At 34.8% G+C, this 23,453-nt stretch overlaps 1 protein-coding gene across 1 annotated transcript in view; it reads right to left on the reverse strand.

Annotated features, from left to right (window-relative positions):
• Window positions 1-1,028: 1,028 nt before the first annotated feature.
• The window catches only part of LOC149895671 (putative fatty acyl-CoA reductase CG5065), a 29,496-nt gene continuing 7,071 nt past the window's right edge, over window positions 1,029-23,453 (reverse strand). The window contains exons 2-13 of the mRNA XM_090118495.1: window positions 21,631-21,827; window positions 21,012-21,169; window positions 13,760-13,850; window positions 12,729-12,874; window positions 10,489-10,598; window positions 8,753-8,836; window positions 7,458-7,566; window positions 6,020-6,096; window positions 5,379-5,541; window positions 3,726-3,876; window positions 2,278-2,384; window positions 1,029-1,392 (exon numbers count right to left, since the gene is read on the reverse strand). Of these exons, the coding sequence (XP_089974621.1) occupies window positions 1,293-1,392; window positions 2,278-2,384; window positions 3,726-3,876; window positions 5,379-5,541; window positions 6,020-6,096; window positions 7,458-7,566; window positions 8,753-8,836; window positions 10,489-10,598; window positions 12,729-12,874; window positions 13,760-13,850; window positions 21,012-21,169; window positions 21,631-21,825 (1,491 nt within the window). The 5' untranslated portion in view covers window positions 21,826-21,827 and the 3' untranslated portion in view covers window positions 1,029-1,292. The remainder of the gene's footprint in view (window positions 1,393-2,277; window positions 2,385-3,725; window positions 3,877-5,378; window positions 5,542-6,019; window positions 6,097-7,457; window positions 7,567-8,752; window positions 8,837-10,488; window positions 10,599-12,728; window positions 12,875-13,759; window positions 13,851-21,011; window positions 21,170-21,630; window positions 21,828-23,453) is intronic.

Consider the following 23,453-nt stretch of genomic DNA (forward strand, 5'->3'; position numbering starts at 1 on the left):
AGATCAAATAAAATATAAGCGGTGTGGGTGTGGATACTTGAATTTTGGGTACAACTTTAGGCGACTTTAGGTAACTTTGGTGTTGAAACACCTTTGAAAATGCATTAAATAGGCTAATGACAAAAAAACTGTGATTTAAATATTTAATCTATTTATTAAATAATTTCTACTTTTAATTGAGATGATAAAAATGATTTACTTTATAATATAAAGATAGTAAATAAAAAAGTCGCACCAAGAGTATTTTTTGTGAACTGTGAAATCTTGTCTGCAATAAATATGAAGTTACTTAATTTCATAATTTCTAGTGAGTTTTAATTATTTTAACAACTTATTTTTGTATAATATTGTTATCTAAGTGCACGTTCTCACTATGTCGTAGCGATCAATCAATCGTTGGACGACTATCGTCTCTAGCTGTTTCCACTATTGACCATACGATTGCTTGTCGTCAAAATATTTTATCTATAGATCTTGTACCCATAGATGTAGGTGCTCCCATTGGATCGCGACAACATTTTATTGTTTCGTGGATTCGATTTGTCCTTTGCGAAAAAACGTGTTGCGACAAGATGATATTAAAAAAACTACACGATTATCTGTCGTTACGACAAAGTGGGAACGCGCCCTTTAGCATTTGGAAAACGGTAGATAGATTTTCTAAGACATGTTAATAAAACTGAGTATTAAAAAAAACAACCATAGTTCAATGAAGGGGATAAAATAAATAAACTTAAAAATTTATATTATATGTATATTTATTATTAATTACTACCTAAGTATTAAATTGTATGGTATATTGTATTACTCTTCCCCTTTCACTATAATTATATTATTGCACTACCCATTTATTTTATATTTATTCCTCTACTGTACCAAAGGTTGTCTGGAAGAAATCGCTCTAAAGCGATAAGACCGCCATTTGTACTTAGTTTAAGCTATCTTTAAGTGTTTGTGTTTCTTCTTTCTTATTCTCTTTAAGTGCAATAAAGGATTGATAAATAAAATAAATAAATAATAAACACAAAAATACTATAACACTTTATTTGTCAAACTATAATACATCTAGGTATTTATGCATCATTCCTAGCCATCTTACATACTAAATAAGTTATTAAATAATTACATAACATTTGAATCCGATAAATTGGTATTGATGGAACTGAAAAATTGCATTACCTACGTACATAATATTTGTTTTTAAAAATAGTTTGAATATCAAAAATTAAAAACAAGTTATGGTCTCATTCAAACTTAAAACTATTTTATATTTTTTTTACAATAAAGTATTTCTAAGCGTAAACTTTAAATATAACTTTATACAGATAATAAATTGAGTAAAAAAGAAATATATAAAGCAGCGTCTTGATCGTGTAGTGCGCAATTTTTAATCTGTAAGCAAAAAATAAAGAAATTAAGTACATAATAAAATTATTTTAAATGTGCAATTTTACTATCTAGCTTATCTAGGTACTAGTTAAAATTGTATATTCAGTCTGTGAAAAATTAGACAACTTTAGTTATAGACAAGGTCATAGAGCATGGTTTTTTCGTACGAACAGATTTTTCCCGCCATAACTATAATGTTTTATTTTTAGTTGTTTTGGTATTTATATAGCGACTAAAAATTGGTCAGATAACTTGATAAAAGCTTGTGTGATTGTATTCCAATTTTAACAATATTTTCGTACAAAACGTTTATGTATTTGTGTTAATTTCATGCTTATAATAATTATTTTGATCACAGTGCACTGTTGTGAAGTACGGCAGGGGACAGTCTGAAGGTAAGTATTTTCAGTTTTCATACACATAATAATTGAGTGATTTTAAATTTTAATGCAATGAAGGGCAATGCAACAGCTTATGTGCTAATATTGAGTTAAAATCATAGTTATAACATAACATACTGTCTACAATAAACAACTACATTATCTAATGAAATGATTTTCACTATAAACGGACAGATTTCATTCAAAATTCAATAATTTCATTAGTTTAAGCGTGTTTTTTTAGTTTAAAGTTTAAACTATAGAGAAAGTTTGTGAGGAAAGACGGATGGATGGGTGTTTTTTATAATAGGTAGGTACCAGACATGACTAGGTTTCTTTTTATCCCAGAATTCCCACAAGATCGGGAACTAGGTAGGTACCTATGCGGGATTTTCTTTAAAACGGCGGCGAAGTCGTGAGCGGTAATCTAGTTACCTATAATATAATTTACGTCAGAAAGAAAGAAAGAAAATACATTTATTATAATTTACGTCAATCATCAACTTACTGATTGTTTAATCTTCTCGCTCTGGGCAGAGTGGACAAGTCGTCCTTCAAGCAGATTTCTCTTGCCCCTAACATGTAATTCTTTAAGTAGTTCGGCCAGTTCATATTCTGTAAAATAATGACAATATTAATATTATCTAAACTTAATACATATTATAAAGAGGAAAAGTTTGTAATTATGGAATTATGTATGTATGTATTGTTTTCACGCATAAACCTCTTAACCGATTTTGATGAAATTTGGCACAGACAATGTTTAGACCCTGAGAAAGAACATAGGCTACCTTTTATTGCGAAATATGTACCACGGGCGAAGCCGGGGCGGACCGCTAGTTAATTAGTAATTATGTAAACATCATAGTTCGTGAAAACAAGAAAAGTAGTTACTTGTTAGGTGGGTTTTAATTTGCGTTTAAAAACGGTAGGTAAGTGTTTGTTTTTATACAATACAATACAAGTGAAAACGTAAACAAAGATTAAAAGTAGAACCAAGGAATTTCAATAATTTATTTAAAAATTTAAATTGAAGGTAGTTGAATATTTGCCTTGAATGAATAAACAACAGCTGGCTTGAAGTCAGTGATCTGTCATACCGGACGCAAGTACCAAAGAGAATACAAATACGACAGTACGTACGGACGGTTAGTCATAATTATATTTTTATCGGAAATAAACAGTTTATTTAGTTGTAGTTAGTAATGCAAAATTATTATATTTTGTTCTTATAACTTAATGAGCTGTCGAATCCTATACAATAACTTTAAAATGTGCGAGTGATATGTTTGTAAAGTACCAATCAATAATCATATAGCTTGATTTAGCGTTTGATGGAAAAACGCCCTAAAACGGGGAGTCGTATCGAATCACTTTTACCTACAGCTGTTGTTACATTTAACTTGTGAAATCTGTCGAATCCACAGAACGAATCCTAAAAAATATCGTACCTATAGCGATTGCGCCCTTACTAGCTCTCGGACGTGAATTATGTGTTTATTGAAGTGAAACTTCTTTATCGGGGTTGGAAAAAAGTTTAGTGTAACATTTTTTCGTTACGCGTGACATTTTTCGTTACGCGCCATCTTTTTCTTATCCCTACCACGCGTGATTCGACGTATTTCTGTAAAGTTACATATAGTAATTTATTTTAAAAAAAATAAGGTCATATGAAGTTTCACTTCTTACGTGTGTACACTAGTACACGCACACATTTTTTTCATTATAAGTTTAGTTTTTGAGCAGGTGTGTAAAATGACAGTACAATCTCACTTCATGGTCACGGTCATGTCTCTGCAACTCGACGTCAAGTGCCTATTTTCCTGGAAAATTTAACCCAGACCCACAATAATTTTAACCCATTGAGCCCCCAGCGGCCCGATCGGTCCACGACTGACGACACAATAGATTTTCTATTGTTTCTGTGATTCCGGGGGCTGAGTTATTAACACTTACATTTATATCCGTAAAGAATATTTCGTCATCTTCCTTAGATATCCTCTGTTTCAAAGATAGAAAGTATCCATTCTTGAAACACCATGTTCTATTCACGTAGTGTTCTAATACTTCAAGGCCGAATGCGATTCTCTTCTGTAGCTTTACTAGGCTAGAATATAAAGATTAGATATGAGAAAAAACAAAAATGTAACATAGAAGAGAATTAAAAAATATGAAAACCTATCTACTAATATTGTAAAGCTGAAGGGTTTGTTTGTTTGAACGAGCTAATCTCAGGAACTACTGGTCCGATTTGAAAAATTCTTTCGGTGTTAGATAGCCCATTCATCGAGGAAGGCTATAGGCTATATATCATCACGCTAAGACCAACAGGAGCGGAGCCACGTGGGTGAAACCGCGGAGCGAAGCTAGTTAATATATAAGATCGGTTAAGCTGCTTTTGAAAAGTTTGTTTACAAACACTGTGATACAAATAAAATTAAACATTTTTCCTATTTAACACGTTCACTGCGGCATGTCCAGTATCGGGCCATCAGCGACTACACCACAGTGCGGCGCCCAAAATCGCAGTTTTCACCGTGGTGCGGCGAGGTTTTTTATATGTTAATCAATGACTAGAAAAGAGACAAATATATTTTTGTGATCACAGTTTGAAGTAGGACTCAATTTCATTTAAAAATCGTATGGCAAAATATTGGACACACGCATAGAAAAGAAACCGTTTCTTTTGTGTGCGGCATGTCAAATATTTTGCCATGGACAAGCACCTCATGCCGCACTGTACTGCGAGCGCGCCGCGTGTCAATCTCGCATAGTGATGTACCAGGACCGCACGCGTCGTTATCAAATTTTTAAATGACAATGATACCTTAGAGGCTTTAGTTTTTTTACTTTCTTTTATTTCGTAGCATAAATGCAAAAATGTGATGACAGTTGTGAAAATAATATGAAACATTAAAACAAAAGTTACTGAACAAATTAAAACAAAAGTTACTGAACAATTTCCTGATAGTACTCTATCAAGTACCTTGTTTTATATGTGTTTTTTTTTTGTATCGACGATCTCGTTATCTGTTAAACAAACAGACTGAAATATACAAAATTGATTTATATCGATATCGATGTTTTATTTTACAGTGTTTCCCATCGCTATTACTGTAAACATGCCGTATCAACGCAGTGCGGGATGGCAAATAATTTTTCACAAAATCAGGGGTTTACATTTTCCCTCATATCTTTTAAACTATTGAGTCAAACTAAAAGCTATTTATGCGGTATATACAAGACTATATATACTATTATCCGAAAAAAAAATTTTTGAAATATCTTGAAATTTCATGAAATTATTAACCTTCAAAGTCAGTAGGTGCGATGTGATAAAAATGGCTCATGACGCACAGTGGTGAACTTGCCGATGTGAAGTATTGAAGACATGCCGCAACAACGGTAAGTTTGGCATTTTAGGTGCCGCAGTGAACGTGTTAAGTGAAAACTATTATGAAAATAACCATATAGATATAACAAAGCCTATAACTAAGAAACATCATTTTAACCTATTTTAACTGTCAGAAAAGATATCAGAAAACATCCATAAATTAAAGCTAATCGTTGTACTGGCTAAAAAATAATATAAATATATGGTATACTCACAAAGGTTTATGCCCTAGTACTCGAAGTATTAAATCAATAAACAACGCTGGTATGAAATGCGTGAAGAAAGATTCGATTTGGAATTGTATTTTCGAGTTCGTCGGTGATCCACCAGGGTACCATAGCATCACTGAGAATGGATATTCGTAGATTATTTTTTGACCTGTAGAACAAAATCATATTATTGTGGCTTCAAACTCAAACATTTATTTACTTAGGTCAATGACACTTTTTATAAAAGCACTTTTCAATCGTCATTACATTTTTTTACATTTACCACCGATTCGGAAAGCAGTATCTATGCAGAAGAACCGGCAAGAAACTCCATAGTTGCTCTTTTAAAATCATGTCAATATTATAATTTAATTTTACATAATATGTAACTTTTATCTAACTACATAATATGCCAAAGAACTGTCCTGTGGTTCTTACGCGACAACCCTCCATGGATTTTCATCTTCCATGTTCCTATATATTTATTAATCAACACTAAACTCAGCTGATAACGCAAGTGACAGCTCAAGTTTTGTTTATAGTATAGCGTAGCTGCTCAAATTTTTACGTAAGAGCTCAATTCTGAGATCGGTTTAGTAATACGGGCCTTGTGCCCTAGCTCTACATAAAGTCTGTATATCCCTTACCATATTCCAACGATTCTCCCCAAGTGAGCGGATCACAATCCGACCGAGTTATATTGCACACTACTATGTCCTTTTTCCTGAAATAAATTATAAATATATTTGTTAAAAGTACCCTTAATATCATCTGGTTTTCTTATAATTGGTTTGCTTTGTTAGTATGGGTTGTGTTCATAATTCAGGGTCTAATAATAATTAAATGAATGAATCAAATTTTTCTATGCGTTTATAGTGGTGGTGTTGATAACAATGAAAATGATGATGAAATGGAGCAACTACGGAGTTTCTTGCCGGTTCTTCTCCATGATACTGCTTTCTGAATCGGTGGTAAATGTTAAAACTGTTGTGAAAATTCAAAAGTGCTTCTAGAAGTCTAATTGAATAAATTAATTCATGATATTCCTGATGTTGATGAATATGCTGTTGCTAAACAATGAACATATTGTTGTCGACAATGAAGATGATAGAGTCTGGCCAGCCAAAGCTGAACCCAGTGTTTTTTGTAGCGGCCACACTATGGAATGTCATCATGGCGTTTCTGCGTAGTTAGTTGTCAGTTTTGTTGAAAACGCTTCAAATCATTTGCTTTAATAATGTTTAAATCCTGCTGTGTTGTGTTCATAGTGTACTTTTATACTATGATCACCTTTGTGAATATCAAAAGTATCAAAATGTTTTATTCCTACTAAAGCCGATGTTACCAGGTCCATCTTTTTTAAATTTGCCGCCCTTTACTGGGTTCAGCTTTGGCTGGCCAGACTCTATTGTTAATCAAGTTGTTGTTGCTGAAGATAAATATGTTGTTTTTGAGGATGATGATGAATATCGTTGTTAATGATAAACTATTGTTGAGGATGAATATGTTGATGATAACATTGTAATTGTATAACGCAAAAGATGCTCATGTGGTGATGAACCTTTTATAATAAACTAGCTGCGCTCCGCGCTTTTACCCGCATTGCTCCGCTTTTGTTGGTCTTAGCGAGATGATATATAGCCTATAGCCTCCCTCGATAAATGGACTATCTAACACCGAAAGAATTTTTCAAATCGGACCATTAGTTCCTGAGATTTGCGCGTTCTAACAAACAAACTCTTCAGCTTTATAATATTAGTATAGATAAAAATAATAATGAAGATATTGCTGTTGTTGATGATAAAGATATTGTCGTTAATCATGAAGGTGAAGATGTTATCCATACTAATATTATAAATGCGAAAGTAACTCTGTCTGTCTGTTACTCAATCACGCCTAAACTACTGAACCAATTTTCATGAAATTTGGTATGGAGATACTTTGATACCCGAGAGAGGACATAGGCTACTTTTTATCGCGGGAAAATGACGCAATCCCGGAAATCCCACGGGAACGCGAACTATGCGTTTTCCTTTGTTTGCGCGGGCGAAGCCGCGGGCGGAAACCTAGTAGATTATAACTTACTGTTCCAAGCCGTTTAAATACGCGAGAAGGATGCATGCGTTTATAGTGACGTCGACTGGGACGGTGTCCGCGCGCCTCGTGGTATCACAGTACATAGTTCGGATTACACCTGGAAAATAAATAAATAAATAAATAAATAAATATTATAGGACATTATTACACAAATCGACCTAGTCCCACAGTAAGCTCAATTAAGGCTTGTGTTGTGGGTACTAGGCGACGATAAATATAATATTTAATAAATACATATATAGATAATAACACCCAGACCCAAGAACAAATAATTGAGTTCATCACACACCTGGAAAATATTATATGTATAAAATAAAATTAGAAAACATGACTGTTATGTAATAAGGATCTACTTGACCACCACCTTTTAGATATCCCCATAAAAACTAGCTGTGTTTGTAGTCGTGAAGCGTATCAGACCTTTATCAGAAGAGAATTTCGAATTCATCTTAATCCCTACTAATATTATAAATGCGAAAGTAACTCTGTCTGTCTGTCTGTTACTCAATCACGCTTAAACTACTGAAACAATTTCCATGAAATTTAGTATGGATATATTTTGATACCCGAGAAAGGACATAGGCTACCTTTTATTGCGAAATATGAACCACGGGCGAAGCCGGGGCGGACCACTAGTACTATTATAAAGGCGAAAGTTTGTAAGTATGGATGTATGGATGTTTGTTACTCTTTCACGTAAAAACTACTGAACCGATTACAATGAAATTTAGCACACATATAGAGGGTAACTTGGATTAACACATAGGATAGGTTTTATCCCGGAAATCCCACGGGAACGGGAACTATGCGGGTTTTCCTTTGAAAGCGCGGGCGAAGCCGCGGGCGGAAATCTAGTAATCCATAATCTCATAGTGCATAAATGTCCCTGCAGTGGAAACCAATTTGGGTTGATGGTGATGATGATAAAGAAAAAGTATATGTTTTAACTAGCTGTTTAACCCGCATTGCTCCGCTCCTGTTGGTCTTAACGTGATGATTTTTAACACATACTAGCCTCCATAAAAAGCTATTAAGAAATAATTTGTTCAATTCGGACCAGTAGGTCATAAGAAACAATCTTAGTATCAGTTCTATAATATAAAAAAAGACGTGTGGCACTCGGGGACTGCCGCGGTAAAGCTATTGCATAGCATGCCTTCAAGCCACACCTCCGTGTCCATCGGAGATTTTTGAGCGTGAGGTTTTTTCGTTACGGAATTTCTGGATTCGGTCCCCGCGCTCAAGGCCCGCGATAGAAGCTATGCAATAGCTTAATAAATTACCTTTTCCTGCTCCTACAATAATGCCTGTAGGACCATTCAAGTTGTCAATCCATCCCGGAAAGGGTTCTTTTAACGATGCTGTCACTGTTGACAAATAAAGTTAATAAATAAATAAAAGTTGATAATTGTCTGGTTTGAAACCTACAAAGTTGTGAAATGATTGAAACATTGAAACAACAGAAACGAGCCCTATCCATACTAATTTATTTTTATTATTTTGGTTATGTATACCTAATATTTGCATTTTACGGAAATAACTTAAGGAACAAATATGACAAGCTTAATGTTTTGGAAGCATAATTGCCTATTTTTTACTTTTTAACCAGAGGCGGCTCGTGACAAAATTTTATGGGTGTACACTTGAAATAAAACACTCAAAATACATGGTGTAAAGCAGTACATTTATCAAATAAATTACTTATAAAGGAAATACAATAAACCACTTTTGGCGCTCTTTTTTTCTCGAGATAAACGTTTGATTTTGTCACGATAAAAGTGGTTTATCGCAGATAAAACCAAAACTAAAAGTAATTACACAAAATGCTCTGACAAATATCTTGCAAATGTTTTAATATAATTGTTTATGAAAAAAAAATCATAATAAGTATTACCATGTCAAGTAGAAAACGTAAAAGTGTGAAAATTAGAGCTAACTTGGTGATTTTTTTTTTATCGAGTAAATTTTAATATTTTATGTTTTTGATTAAACAGAATCGTTGAACATATCATCTAGTTTGATATATATTTTATTTTTTAGATTTGGTCTTGCATATTACACGTATCATCTAATAGAAGATTGGTTATTTTGCTTTATGCGCCCCCTTAATTAGAAAATTCCCGAATTTGCATTCGCGCGCGTGCATTGAAGTTGACTCGAGAGTCGAGTGTTTGTTTATAATATAGAGAGTGGCAACAGGCAACGTTGCGCGCAATCGCTGTCCTGTGTACGGGCGCCCAGGCGCGGCGGTAAAAACGAAACGGCAACGTTTGCGGGAGCGGCGCTCCGAATTTTGCTATTTTTCCATAGAAAATCTTCTGTTTCACGCGCGCAGGGCACTGGCAAACCCTCTCTTTCACTCCTATTGGATTTCGTATTAGGTAAATATTTAGTATAAATGTACTAAATATTTTTTCATTGGAGCGCAATCGTGAGCGCTCCGCTTCGCGCGTTACTGTATAATACAGTATTATTCAGGTGTATGGAATGATGGATATATTCATTGGTATTGACAGTAGTTTTTTACGATTACGATTGATTTTAAATAGTAATAATTAATATTAATAATGAAATTAAGGAGTATGATTTTATTATAATTATTTATGGGAGTTCACTGCACCAGCGCTCCTTAGGGCGAGCCGCCTCTGTTTTTAACAGATACAAAAAAATATATGGTTACAACCCGGTTACAATATCTGTGGACCTGGCTTCGATGACGTCACGTCGCGAACGCAACGAAATTGCTAACCGTAATGACGCGCCGCGGACGAGCGCGGGGAGGTAAAGGGGAACGGGAAGGGGCTCCGCATTCCAGCGAGGTCCACAGATATTGTAACCGAGTTGTACTTCATAAAATTTTACGGGAACTAATTTTGATTCTTTCCATTAATACATATTGTGGTAGGTACCTATATTTTAAGACGTTTAAGAAGAAGAAGTTAAAATACCTTTAATTTTTAATTTATTATTTTGTCTAAGTTATCAATTATTTCAACTATTTAATTATTTTGATACATACCGATAGAAGGCCTCGCCAGCACAATCGGGAACTTGCCATTGTAACCCGCAACCAGTTGTTCAGTTAAACATTTAGTGTAACCGTATGTATTTGGCTCTGGGTATATTAATCTGAAAATATAATTTTATATTTTAAACCCACTTTAAAAGGAGGGTTATATTCAACTATTTTTTAAAGATCAAAAAGAGAAGTATTTTTAATATTATACAGGGTGTAATCGTTAAGTGTGCACAGGCGATTTTTCCTTAAGTATTACAGATAACAAAAAACTTTAAACTGATATCGAAAGTACTTAACCTAATGAGTAAAATGGCCGTAATAAATTTTTTAAAATAAATCGAGAAATATCAAAAAAATTATCTTTAAACCCTCCCATACATTAAGTATGAAATATGAATATCCCGTATACATATTTTAATATGAAAGATTTTTAGCTTTCTTTTTCTTTTTTGGTTTTCTGCTTTAATTACTTCGCAAATTTGAAGTGGCATTTTCCACGCTTTTTCCGGACATTTTCACGCATTTTCCGGATATTTTCCGGGCATTTTCCGGGAATTTTCCACGCATTTCCCAGGCATTTACGGAAATTTCTCAGGCATTTTCCGGGAATTTTCCAGGCATTTTCCGGATATTTTTCCGGGAATTTTCCACGAATTTTCCGGACATTTCCGTGACATAGCCTGTAAATGTTTGGAAAATCCCCGGGAAATGCTCGGAAAATCCCCGGAAAATGTCTGGAAAATCCCCGGAAAATGCCAGGGAAATGTCCAAAAAATGTCTGGAAAACATCCGGAAAATCCCCGGGAAATGCTTGGAAAATCCCCGGAAAAATCCTGGGAAATTCCCGGAAAATGCCTGGGAAATGCTCGGAAAATGCGTGGAAATTTCCGAAAAATCCCTGGAAAATGCCAGGAAAATATCCGGAAAATGCGTGAAAATGTCCGGAAAATATCCGGAAAATGCCTGGAAAATCCCCGGAAAATGCCTGAGAAATGTCCGGAAAATGCATGGGAAATGCGTGGAAAATCCCCGGAAAATGCCAGGGAAATGTCCGGAAAATGTCTGGGGAAACATCCGGAAAATCCCCGGGAAATGCTCGGAAAATCCCCGGAAAATGCCTGGGAAATTCTCGGAAAATGTCTGGAAAATCCCGGAAAATGCCAGGGAAATGTCTGGAAAATGCGTGAAAATGTCCGGAAAATATCCGGAAAATGCCTGGAAAATCCCCGGAAAATGCCTGAGAAATGTCCGGAAAATGCATGGGAAAATGCGTGGAAATGTCCGGAAAAAGCCTGTAAAATGTCCGGAAAATGCTCGGAAAATCCCCAAAAAAATTTCCAGAAAATGCGTGAAAATGTCCGGAAAAAGCGTGGAAAATGCCACTTCAAATTTGCGAAGTAATTAAAGCAGAAAACCAAAAAAGAAAAAGAAAGCTAAAATCTTTCATATTAAATGTATACGGGATATTCATATTTCATACTTAATGTATGGGAGGGTTTAAAGATAATTTTTTTGATATTTCTCGATTTATTTTTAAAAATTTATTACGGCCATTTTACTCATTAGGTTAAGTACTTTCGATATCAGTTTAAAGTTTTTTGTTATCTGTAATACTTACGGAAAAATCGCCTGTGCACACTTAACGATTACACCCTGTATACGTATAATTAATTTTTGATTATCGCACTAGCTGCTTGTCCTGGTTTCATCCTGATTGACTAAGCAACAAAAAATATACCACATGTTACTCGGTAAAAATGGAGCTTCCTTAATAAATAATTAATAATGTTAAAAATAGGTTTCGTAGTTTCGGAGTAAAATCGAAAAAAAAAAAAACAAGAACATTAAATCTCTTTTCGCAGTCAGTCGCTCACTTAGTAATTCTGTTACCCCACATGTTACCCCAATTAATTATTTTTCATAACTAAAACTTTAAATTACAGACACTCGTTTAAATACCACCCCTTTGTTTTATACTATGTAGTGATAAGAAAACTCTGCCTACACGCACAGGCAGAGTTTTACACCGGGAAATTATTGAGCGTGATTGTGACTAGTTGTTTATTATTCATCAATGACTGGACTGTTATAATGTTATCTTCCAAATTACCTATATTATTATTTAATGTTTGAATTGTTAGTTAATTGAAACTAAACAAAAAAATATGTTTCTATGCTGCATATGATCTGAGAATCTTAGTACAAAAAAAATCATCCAAAAAACATTTGTATGAACTTACTTAGGCTGCATATGCATGAGTAGGTCATCATCCATCCACTTCATACATTCCATCAATTTGAGCGGATCGTGCTTGGCCGGATAGAGCTTTTCTTCCAAAATTTCTATATCAGATCGACAGTACGATGTCGATGTATGGAGGAACACCTAAAAACAAAAGTAAATCTATACATCTATACATCCATACTAATATTATAAATGCGAAAGTAACTCTGTCTGTCTGTCTGTTACTCAATCACGCCTAAACTACTGAACCAATTTGCATGAAAATTGGTATGGAGATATTTTGATAGCCGAGAAAGGACATAGGCTACTTTTTATCCCGGGAACATGACGCAATCCCGGAAATCCCACGGGAACGGGAACTATGCGGGTTTTTCTTTGACTGCGCGGGCGAAGCCACGGGCGAAAAGCTAGTATATTATAAAGCTGAAGAGTTTGTTTGTTTGAACGCGCTAATCTCAGCAAATACTGGTCCGATTTGAAAAATTCTTTCGGTGTTAGATAGCCCATTTATCGAGGAAGGCTATAGTCTATATATGATCACGCTAAGACCAACAGGAGCGGAGCAATGCGGGTGAAACCGCGGGGAACAGCTAGTTAAATATGTAATTAAAATATGTTACGAAAATTCTAGAAAAATGATAATTTTACTCGAAATATTTTGGGATTTATTTAATTTCGTTACTTGTAAAAAGGTAAAACGTCCGTATGATATAAAGTAATAAAAAGGATGGATTTTGTGACTTTATGCTGTGTATTTACGTTAGTTATGTCCTATATAGTTATTATTCTTTGGTTATGTGTAAATGTTTAGATCAATAAATATATAGTTTTTCTTTCTTTCTTTCTAAATATTATCGAGTATTTTCTGGGAATACCCAGATTAGAAGATTAGGGGAAGATTAGAAGCTTGAAATTTTGGGACCTTGCTTTTATGTGTTTAAGCTATGAAAATCGACTTAAAGTTCAGTTTTAAAGTGAATCTTCAAATCACGAGCTGCAGGAAATTTAAAATCAGTAAAATAATACCTCTAGTTTTTTCATCCCTTCAGCCAGCTGTAAGGTTCTCTGTGTTCCAGCTATATTTAGATTGACGGCATCTCGTATAAACGAATCAAATCTGAAAAAAAAAGTTACAATATATAGGTCTACCAGAAATAGAGAAAGCTGATCTCCTTAGCTCCCTCTTCGCCGCAAACTCGACTTTAGATGACATGGGGAACTCACCACCTATCATCCCACGGCTTGAGGGCTCTATGCCGGACATCCGATTTACTCAGAGTGCTGTGCGTAAGGCACTGTTCGCTCTAGATGTCCACAAGTCGAGTGGCCCCGACGGTATTCCTCCAATTGTGCTGAAGATGTGTGCACCAGAGTTGGCACCGGTCCTCGTGCGCCTTTTCCGGCACTCCTACTCCACATGCGTTTTCCCGAATTCATGGAAGAAAGCATTAGTGCATCCCATCCCGAAAAAGGGCGATCGCTCGGATCCGTCCAACTATCGACCCATAGCCATCACTTCCTTGCTCTCCAAGATAATGGAAACCGTTATCAATCGCCAGCTGTTGAATTATCTGGAGGAGCACCAGCTGATCAGTGACCGACAGTACGGTTTCCGTCGCGGTCGCTCAGCTGGTGATCTTCTCGTATATTTAACTCATCGATGGGCAACGGCGATCGAGAGCAAGGGTGAAGGCTTAGCAGTCAGCTTGGACATAGCGAAAGCCTTTGACCGGGTATGGCACAAAGCGCTTCTTGCGAAGCTTCCTTCCTATGGGCTTCCTGAGAAACTTTGCCAGTGGGTCGCCAGTTTCCTCACAGAGCGTAGCATGAGTGTCGTAGTCGACGGTTCCTGCTCTGATCCTAAGCTTGTGAATGCTGGTGTCCCACAAGGCTGTGTCTTGTCTCCCACTCTGTTCCTTCTGCATATCAATGATATGCTGCTCAACGGCAGCATTCATTGCTATGCAGATGACAGTACTGGTGATGCAGTATATACCGGCCGCAGCAATATTTCTCAGGAGCGCATCATCGAGTGCCGGAACAACCTCGTGTCTGAGATTGAAACTTCTTTACAAGAGGTTTCAGAATGGGGCCGACTAAACCTAGTCCAATTTAACCCCAAAAAGACACAGGTGTGCGCCTTTACCGCTAAAAAGCTCCCCTTCGTCATAGCTCCTACTTTTCAGGGTACTCCTCTCTCAGCCGCAGCCAGTATCGGAATCCTTGGTCTCGAAATCTCGAGTAACGTACAGTTTTCTTGTCACTTGGAAGGAAAAGCCAAGTTGGCTTCACAAAAACTTGGTGTGCTCTGTAGAGCGGGGCAGTATTTCACGTCGCACCATCGCCTCAAGTTATATAAGGCGCAAGTCAGGCCGCACATGGAATACTGCTCCCACATCTGGGCCGGGGCACCCCAACAATACCTCCTTCCATTTGACCGTATTCAAAGGAGAGCTGTACGACTTGTTAACGAGCCAAGTCTCACCGATCGGCTTGATACTTTGGCGCTGCGAAGAGATGTCGCTTCCTTATGCGTTCTCTATCGCATTTACTATGGGGAGTGCTCTGAAGAGTTGTTTGGAACATTACCCGCCGCTGAGTTCCATCACCGTACAGCACGACATCGTCAACAATACCACCCTCACCACCTTGACTGTTGGCAATCTACAACTGTGCGCTTTAAAAGATCTTTCTTCCCACGCACTACAGACATCTGGAACAAACTCCCTCATGCGGCTTTTCCAAACGGCTATGAACTGGGGACCTTCAAGAAAAGAGCATATTCCTACTTGAAAGGCCGGCAACATACTCACAATGTCTCTGACAATGTGCGTACATATGGGCGACGTGGAGCACTTACCACCAGGTGACGCGTCTGCTCTGTTGCCTCCTATTGCATAAAAAAAAAAAAAAAAAAAAAAAAAAAAAAAAAAAAAAATCTGATGGCATATTTATATTTTAAAAATAAAAGATTTTCATGTGGCAACTTTATTTGACAACTATCAAATTGGTTGTCAAATTATTGTGTTGATGATTAATTTTTAGGATTTTGTCTTCAAAATCTTCGAAATGTCGATAAAACCGCTGCGATCACAAGCAAGAGGTGTTGTTTACAATGTGTATAGAAAAACATTCGATGAAGAAGGGTCAAACACATCACAATTTTCAATTTTAAAGCGCGTGAAAGATTTTATTGCTAAGTTGGACTTACCCGTTTTGATACTTTAAATTAATAATGTTGTTTGTTGATTAAAATATAATTTTATGAAAACTTATTACAGGAGTTTCCATTCTTGGCTATTTGTCAAGTCCAAGGTGTACAAGTCAATTTTATAATGTGTTAATACTTACGAAAATAAACATGATTTTATTTTATTATTGTTTTATTTTATAAAAAATTATAAACAATCGTTAATTAATACATATAGTAAATAAGTTTTGATCTGGATTATCATTACATCCATTTTTTCACATGCCATAATGATATACATATATTCAAATATAGGTATGTGTAAATACATAATATTATGTATTACCTTTAGAAAAGTAATATGTTTAGTATACATGTATTAAGTACCTACATAATATTACGTGGATATCTCATTATTAAATACAGTATTATCATGTATTATCCACTTGTTTAATGTGACTCATTAGTCACATTAAACAAGTGGCGTCGTATTTTTTATTTTGTTCTCAATATCATTATATTGAGAACAAAATAAAAAATACGCAGTATCAAAATCGTTCAGTCCATTTTCCCTAGGGTTGCACACTCAAAATTTTGATTTCCCTAATTGCCATCAGATTCTGGTTTACCTATAATAATTATGTCGGCGCAACGACGTTATACCTACGACTACCGTCAAACTACTAAATAATTATAAGTAGCTAAAGTTTACTTTGATCTTTTTAAATAAATAGTTGATTAATGTAATGAAATAATTAAATTAACGAAATAATTAATGTTTGTTAAAAATGTTAAAAATTCATTGTAAAAATTCGAGTTACAACACTCAAACTAATTCTTGTGCGTCATGGTTTGCTATATATACCTACTGGCGGATTTTTCTAAATCGGATATATTTACAGAGTATTTCTATCCATTATTATAATCTATCGAACCATCATTGAATAATTCTGTGTATAGACATCACTAAGTGGGCGGGGCCTGTCCATGAAGTACAATATTACATTTTTTATTGGACAGAGTATAGTCGTATATGAGCTACCAACGTTGAGAAGAGAGAATTTTAGTATAGTTGGTTCTTTGATATACTGTTTCTCTTCCTATTTCGGTTAGAGTCCGGGATGTCTGGCTGGCCGCAGTGGTTGCGTTTATTAGTGCGCATCTTATTTGCACAGGAAAATATCCGTAATTTAAAGTCATTTATTAACGCGTAATTTCTAAAGTTTTGCCTTTAGATAGATCTATCAGACATCAATTTTTTATTGCAAGACGTTTTTTTCGTTGTTAAATAGGTGCCAGACGCAATTTTTTATCTCAAAATCATTAAAATGTTATCGAAATAAGTGAAATTCCATCAACATGAGTCCCCGTGAAGGATAAGTAATCACTATGTTACTTACAATATCTTATATATAAAATTCAATGTTAGTCTGCATACTCCTCCGAAACGGGTGGACCGATTCTCATGAAATTTTCTGTGCATATCGGGTAAGTCTGAGAATCGGCCAACATCTATTTTTCATATGTACCACGGGCGAAGCCGGGGCGGACCGCTAGTATGTATATAGTATTCATTTTACTATTTACAATTTTTTAGCAACAATCTACCATGGTGCCTCCTTTTCCCAACGAACCTCAAATAGCACGTTAATGTAAACTTGATAAAATCAAATATCATCAAATTCATATTAATACCCAAAAGTGTAATAAATATGAAACCATCTATTAAAAATACAAGTGATAACTGCGTTAAAAACAACCGACTTCAAACTTGCACTTGCAACATTTACAAATACAGACAAAAATGCTCATAAAATAAAAACTACTGGGCCTATCCGAATAAAATTTTTATGGGACCAATTCGACACCATCCCGCATCGAACAAAAAAAGAATCACGTAAATCGGTTCAGAAACCTCGGAGTAATCGGTGTACATACATAAAAAAAAACATACCGGCCGAATTGATAGCCTCCTCCTTTTTTTTGAAGTCGGTTAATTAGTTTACTAATTATTCAATATAAGTATTAAAAAATGATAATATAATAGTTATAAGTAATAAAGTTATTACTTAACTTTTAAGCTGACCCGTGTTGATGTAATTTCACTTATTTCGATGACATTTTAATTTTTTTTAATAAAAAATTGCGTATGGCACCTATTTAACAACGAAAAAAATGTCTTGCAATAAAACATTTATGTCTGATGGATCTATCTAAAGGCAAAAGATTAAAAATTACGCGTTAATAAATGACTTTCAATTACGGATATTTTCCTGTGCAGATAAGATGCGCACTAATAAACGCAACCACTACCGCCAGCCAGACAGCCCGCACTCTAACCGAAATAGCACGAGAAACAGTATATCAAAAACCCAACTATACTAAAATGACTTTTTTTAAAACGTTAGTAGCTCCCGTACGGTAGTCCGTAGGTTTTTTCATTACCAAGAGATTTTTTTAAGAACCGTAACATTATAAATGCATGAGTACGTACATAGAAATATACCTATGTTCTGATTTACAACAAAAAAATTCGAGTCATGGGGCATAAGTAACCGTATAGGCAGATTAAAAAAATATTTTAATTCATAATACAATTATTAATAACTAGCGGTCCACCCCGGCTTCGCCCGTGGTACATGTTTACGTTTTCTCTACATAAGAACCATCATCGTACTTCCAGGAATATAATAAAAAAAGAATTATAGAAATCGGTTCAGCCGTTCTCGAGTTATGCGCTTACCAACACATTTTGCGATTCATTTTTATATATAAGAAGATATAAGAAGATTACATAGGTATAATGCGTTTCTATTTCTTAGTATTGATGATTAATTATCTAGCTCAAATAATGTCTAGACTATTCCAATGCACTTAAAAGGCATGTACATTGTACATGTATAATAATATAATTTAATTTTAAGGGTGTCGGTAGAAAAACCTTTACCGGTACAGTGGTCATGTAAAAAATAGTAACAAGTAACAACGCAAAAAGTGCGGATACACGAAAATTATATACTCCGTTCAAAGTACAATTGTGTTAACAATAAGGTAACATACTTTATATTACTTAAAAATAAATTATGTTTTTTGTCATTTTTTGTCTACTCTATGTAATTTAAAATAAGAAAAATAATTATAACAAACACTACGGACTGTGTTTATCTTCTAAAAATTGAGATTTGATTGTTTTTTGTTTTTTTTTCAACCCTATACGTTACGCTCAAAGACAGAAAGCGCTAGTTGAGCGGAAAAAAGTTTTTGCGTTGCGTTAAAAATGGTGTGTTGAGGTCAAAGTAAAAGAAAACGGGCTAATGAAAACGCGCATGACGCGTTGTAGCAATGAGAAAAGCCCAACCATAGTGAATATTAATTGGTTTATGTCACACGATAGGCAAGATTTAATTATTATCTCCATAATTAGTATTTAGTACCATAGACATAAACAGTTAGACGCGTTTTATAAATACATATATTCATTGAAATTAGCACCTTATCTCATGGTAGTAATGTTCGAAGTCTATTGCATGGTGTACTTGAAAAGTCTGTCATACGTGTAGGTAGAGTTTTGCTTTGGACAATTTTTGAACGTGATTGTGGGTCTAATTGTTCATTGTACAATGCATTACAATGATCACAGATAATATAATACCACACATAACATAAAGCTATGTTAGCACTTTAGCAGTATGGTTAGCCACTCGCTTGTTAACAAACTCTGCCAAATACACGTGTAAGCAGAGTTTTGCTTTGGACAATTTTTGAACGTGTTTGTGAGTAGTATTTTTCGTATATTATAAGTATGCTCACAGATAATAATATAATACGGCTGTGCGGCTGAACCCGCGGGCATAATCAAGTATTTCTATAGCATATATTCATTCAAAATCCGTACATAACGTTAGATTTTTCGTGAAAATATCTAATCTATCACAAACATTTACATTTATAATATCGGTAGGATTACTAGTATAGTAGAGTAAGTATAGTAGAGCTTGTAGTAGAGTCATTTTAATAGGCAACATTTGACAGTTCAACAAAATTCAACAACGTAACCTAGTATAACGACGACATAGAAAAACATGATATTTCGTTTTGTTAGAACTGCACATTTCCTTAACTTTTTTCAATTACAATTATATACATATTTATAATAATAATGGCCGATACAAGTAATTTTAAGATTTGATTTTACTGATTAACCATTCCATAATAATCAATTTCTGATTTTTAAAGAACTGACGTCGCTACAATTTTGTGTCAATAAACCTTTTTTCTTTTTAAATACCAGAGACGTTACTCTAAAAATCGAAATCTGACATCTAGAATCGAATGAATTGATTACTTATTTACTTGTGAATAAAAATCATCAAAATTAATAATTATGCGTTGTGTTTTTTTAATTATGTATTATATACTTATTGCACGCCTCATAAGCGAAGCGTTGAGGTGGGTACTACTGTCACTTCGCGCAAAACATCTGATTTTTCAAACTTAAAATGTCTTTATGTATCATACATTGCACTTGTAAGATAATACATACACACACCTATTAAGAAAAAACACTATTTTTAACGTTCATGATATTTTTGATGTCATTTTTGTTATTTAAACTAGTTAAAAAACAGTTTAAAAAAGTTCTGTCTTGGACGTCCGTGTGTCTGTATGTGCGGATCCTTTTTCTTGTTAACACGATAGCGACCGAAATACTTTACTAATCGAGTCTTTTTTTTTCTCTTACGCTTGAGTATGCTCAGGAATAGAACCCTTTCATTTTTCAGGGTCTGATTCGATGTGGTTTAATTGTTATTAAATAAACAAAAATAATAATTAATAAATATTTATTAAAAAAAATTATGAGGCGTGCACTTTTGGATTTTCCAAATTATTTTATTTTGCACCTTAAATTTACGAAAGAAAGTATATTACTGGGACAGGGATTAATTCACTTTAATCGATGTTTTTAATCAGTTTACCTCTCTTCGAAGATAAAATTGATAGACGTCAAATGTTGCCTATTAAATTGACTCGACTATAGTAGCGTTTAGCTACTATCATGTATTATGTGACTATAGTAAGAACAAATACCTCACACTGGCCGCTACGTGAAACACAATTTGGCATTCCCTATGCAATTCTTCTCTATCGTGTGGTGAAATGCCCAGATCTTGAGATTCTATGTCACCGGCCACTGGACGTAACTTGTCGAACGCTTTTGGGGATACCTCTCGCAGTTTGTCGAAGACCTATAATGTTTTATTTGTTTATATTTGATTCAATACAACAACCAAAAAATAGTAGTATTTCATAAGTATATGAAAATTTTGGCTGGGCTATCGGTGGCTGTAGGTCAGGTCAGCACCGTAAGAAAGACGCATGTTCGAATCCATTCGAGTGATCGAATTTTCTCTATTCTTGAAAAATAATCAAGTTCGAATATTTATAAACACGGTTACAGTTACGAGTATAGAAAATATTGGCTAGAAGGGTTCTCTTTTAAAAAATAGCCTGTGTGATATATACAGGCTTTTTATTAAATAAGAAATTGTTAAAATTGGTTTAATAGTTTTGTTAAGTTTTGTTAATTTGCATACAAACTAAAGCATTAAATTCGGTTCTGTTAAATGCTCTAAAATTTATTGACATTTAACCCGATATAAATCTTGATCTAATTCCTATCGTGAGATATATAAAATAGTTATCATACCTTTCCATTGATATACTCCTGCAATCTACTATTGACGCTCAATCCCCTCTTCGGCCGCATTAGCAGGTATATGACCTTAACATCAGGACAGCACCTCAAAAGCTTCTCCACCAGCACTTTTCCCATAAACCCCGTTCCCCCCGTGACGAATACCGCCTTGCCAGCGTAGTAGTCCGCTACTCTGACTGACGCCATATCTGATAGAAAAATTACGAGGTAAGTGAGTAAAAATTACGAAGTAAGTGAGTAAAAATTACGAATTAAGTGAGTAATAATTACGATATTTCATGGGAAGAGAGTAAAAAATAGGAAATTTGATATTCTGTAAGATCTAAGGGTAAAGAAGTAAAAATTACGAGGCTTAATGGTAAGTAAGTGTAAGTAAGAAATTTGACGGTAAGTTGGTAAAATTACATGGTAAAGGGTAAGTGAGTAAAAAAGTTGATGTTTGTTGGTTGTCAGTTATTTATTTTGAAGTGAAACATCTTTAGGCGTTTTGAGAGTAAAATTTCAAGGTCGCGTCATTGCAATAGCGTCACCTCATGTAGTAAGGCGACGATTTTGGTATCTTTGAATTTTGCCAAAGAAGTTTCACTTCTGACATGCGTTTTTTTATATATATCCTTTATTCCACTCCAATTTTATATTTGGGAAGAAGGTAATATTACAGGGTAAGTTAGTTAAAATTAGAGGTTTGAGGGTAAGTAAGTTACTCATTTGTATATAAGTACATATGTAGTATTTATTTCAAACAGAAACTTTTACAACACGGACATATTAAGTAGCCTAGCTGCGTGACTTTCAGCTCGATCGGTCCAGTAATTAGGGCTGCGCGTTGATAGATAATTGTGTTTATTTATACATACTTGACCGCCTCCTTGGTACAGTGGTTGACGCGTGAGCGTAGAACCGAGGGGTCCTGGGTTCGATTCCCGGTGGAGACGAAGAAAAAAAAATGTCTCGGTCTGGCAGGACACAAAAGGCTGATCACCTACTTGTCCCTAAAGAAAATCGATCAGTGAAACAGATGTATGAATAATGCATATGCCCCTTACCCCACTAGGGGACACGGGACTTCACTTTTATACATACTAGGTACATACAGTGTTCAATGTAGGGGGAGTCCGGGAGACTTGAACCGCTTTTTACTAAAAACTCTATAAAATCTGATCAGTGACCTTGAGAGCTTTAAGATCTACACCATATGGAAGCCTTATTATCTAGCTAAGATTTAGTACTATTCTGAAAATAAAAATTGCAACCAGAACGTAGTAAACTAAGTTGTAATGAAAAATGAGTTTTGATTCAAGTCTCCCCAACCGGCGGGACACTTGCCCATCAGGTGCGGGACACTTGCCCATACCTTTTTAGAGAGGGGAAATGAAGCAAATAAAGCATATTATCCATTAGTTATGTATTATTTAGACACATTTAACAATAACTAGATTATCCATAATCATCTTCTAAACAATTTAGTGAAATAATTAACCAAATGTTTTCAGAACAACTCCTTAACATAACATTCGCTTCTTTTTATTAATTAAATGCTCGTTTTGAGGTATCTACTGCTATATAAATCTACCAAAACTAATTTAAAGACATTCATTCTTACAATTAATTAAGAATAGCTATCAGTCTCAAAGATTGCATATGCAAAATCAACATAGGTTTAGTAATTCAATTTGTTACTCGTTACATTTTATTGCAATTGTGACAAATTAACTCTTCTACGCCATTTTTAGTGAGGCCGACACATACCTCATGGATGTACCTACAACAAGAAACACAAAGACGCATATTATATCCAATATCTCATCAGACTG

Source organism: Colias eurytheme, chromosome 30 (genome assembly GCF_061535395.1).
Source record: "Colias eurytheme isolate Ceu_HAF_F1 chromosome 30, ilColEury1 Martin Lab GWU primary, whole genome shotgun sequence".
Lineage (NCBI taxonomy): Eukaryota > Metazoa > Arthropoda > Insecta > Lepidoptera > Pieridae > Colias > Colias eurytheme.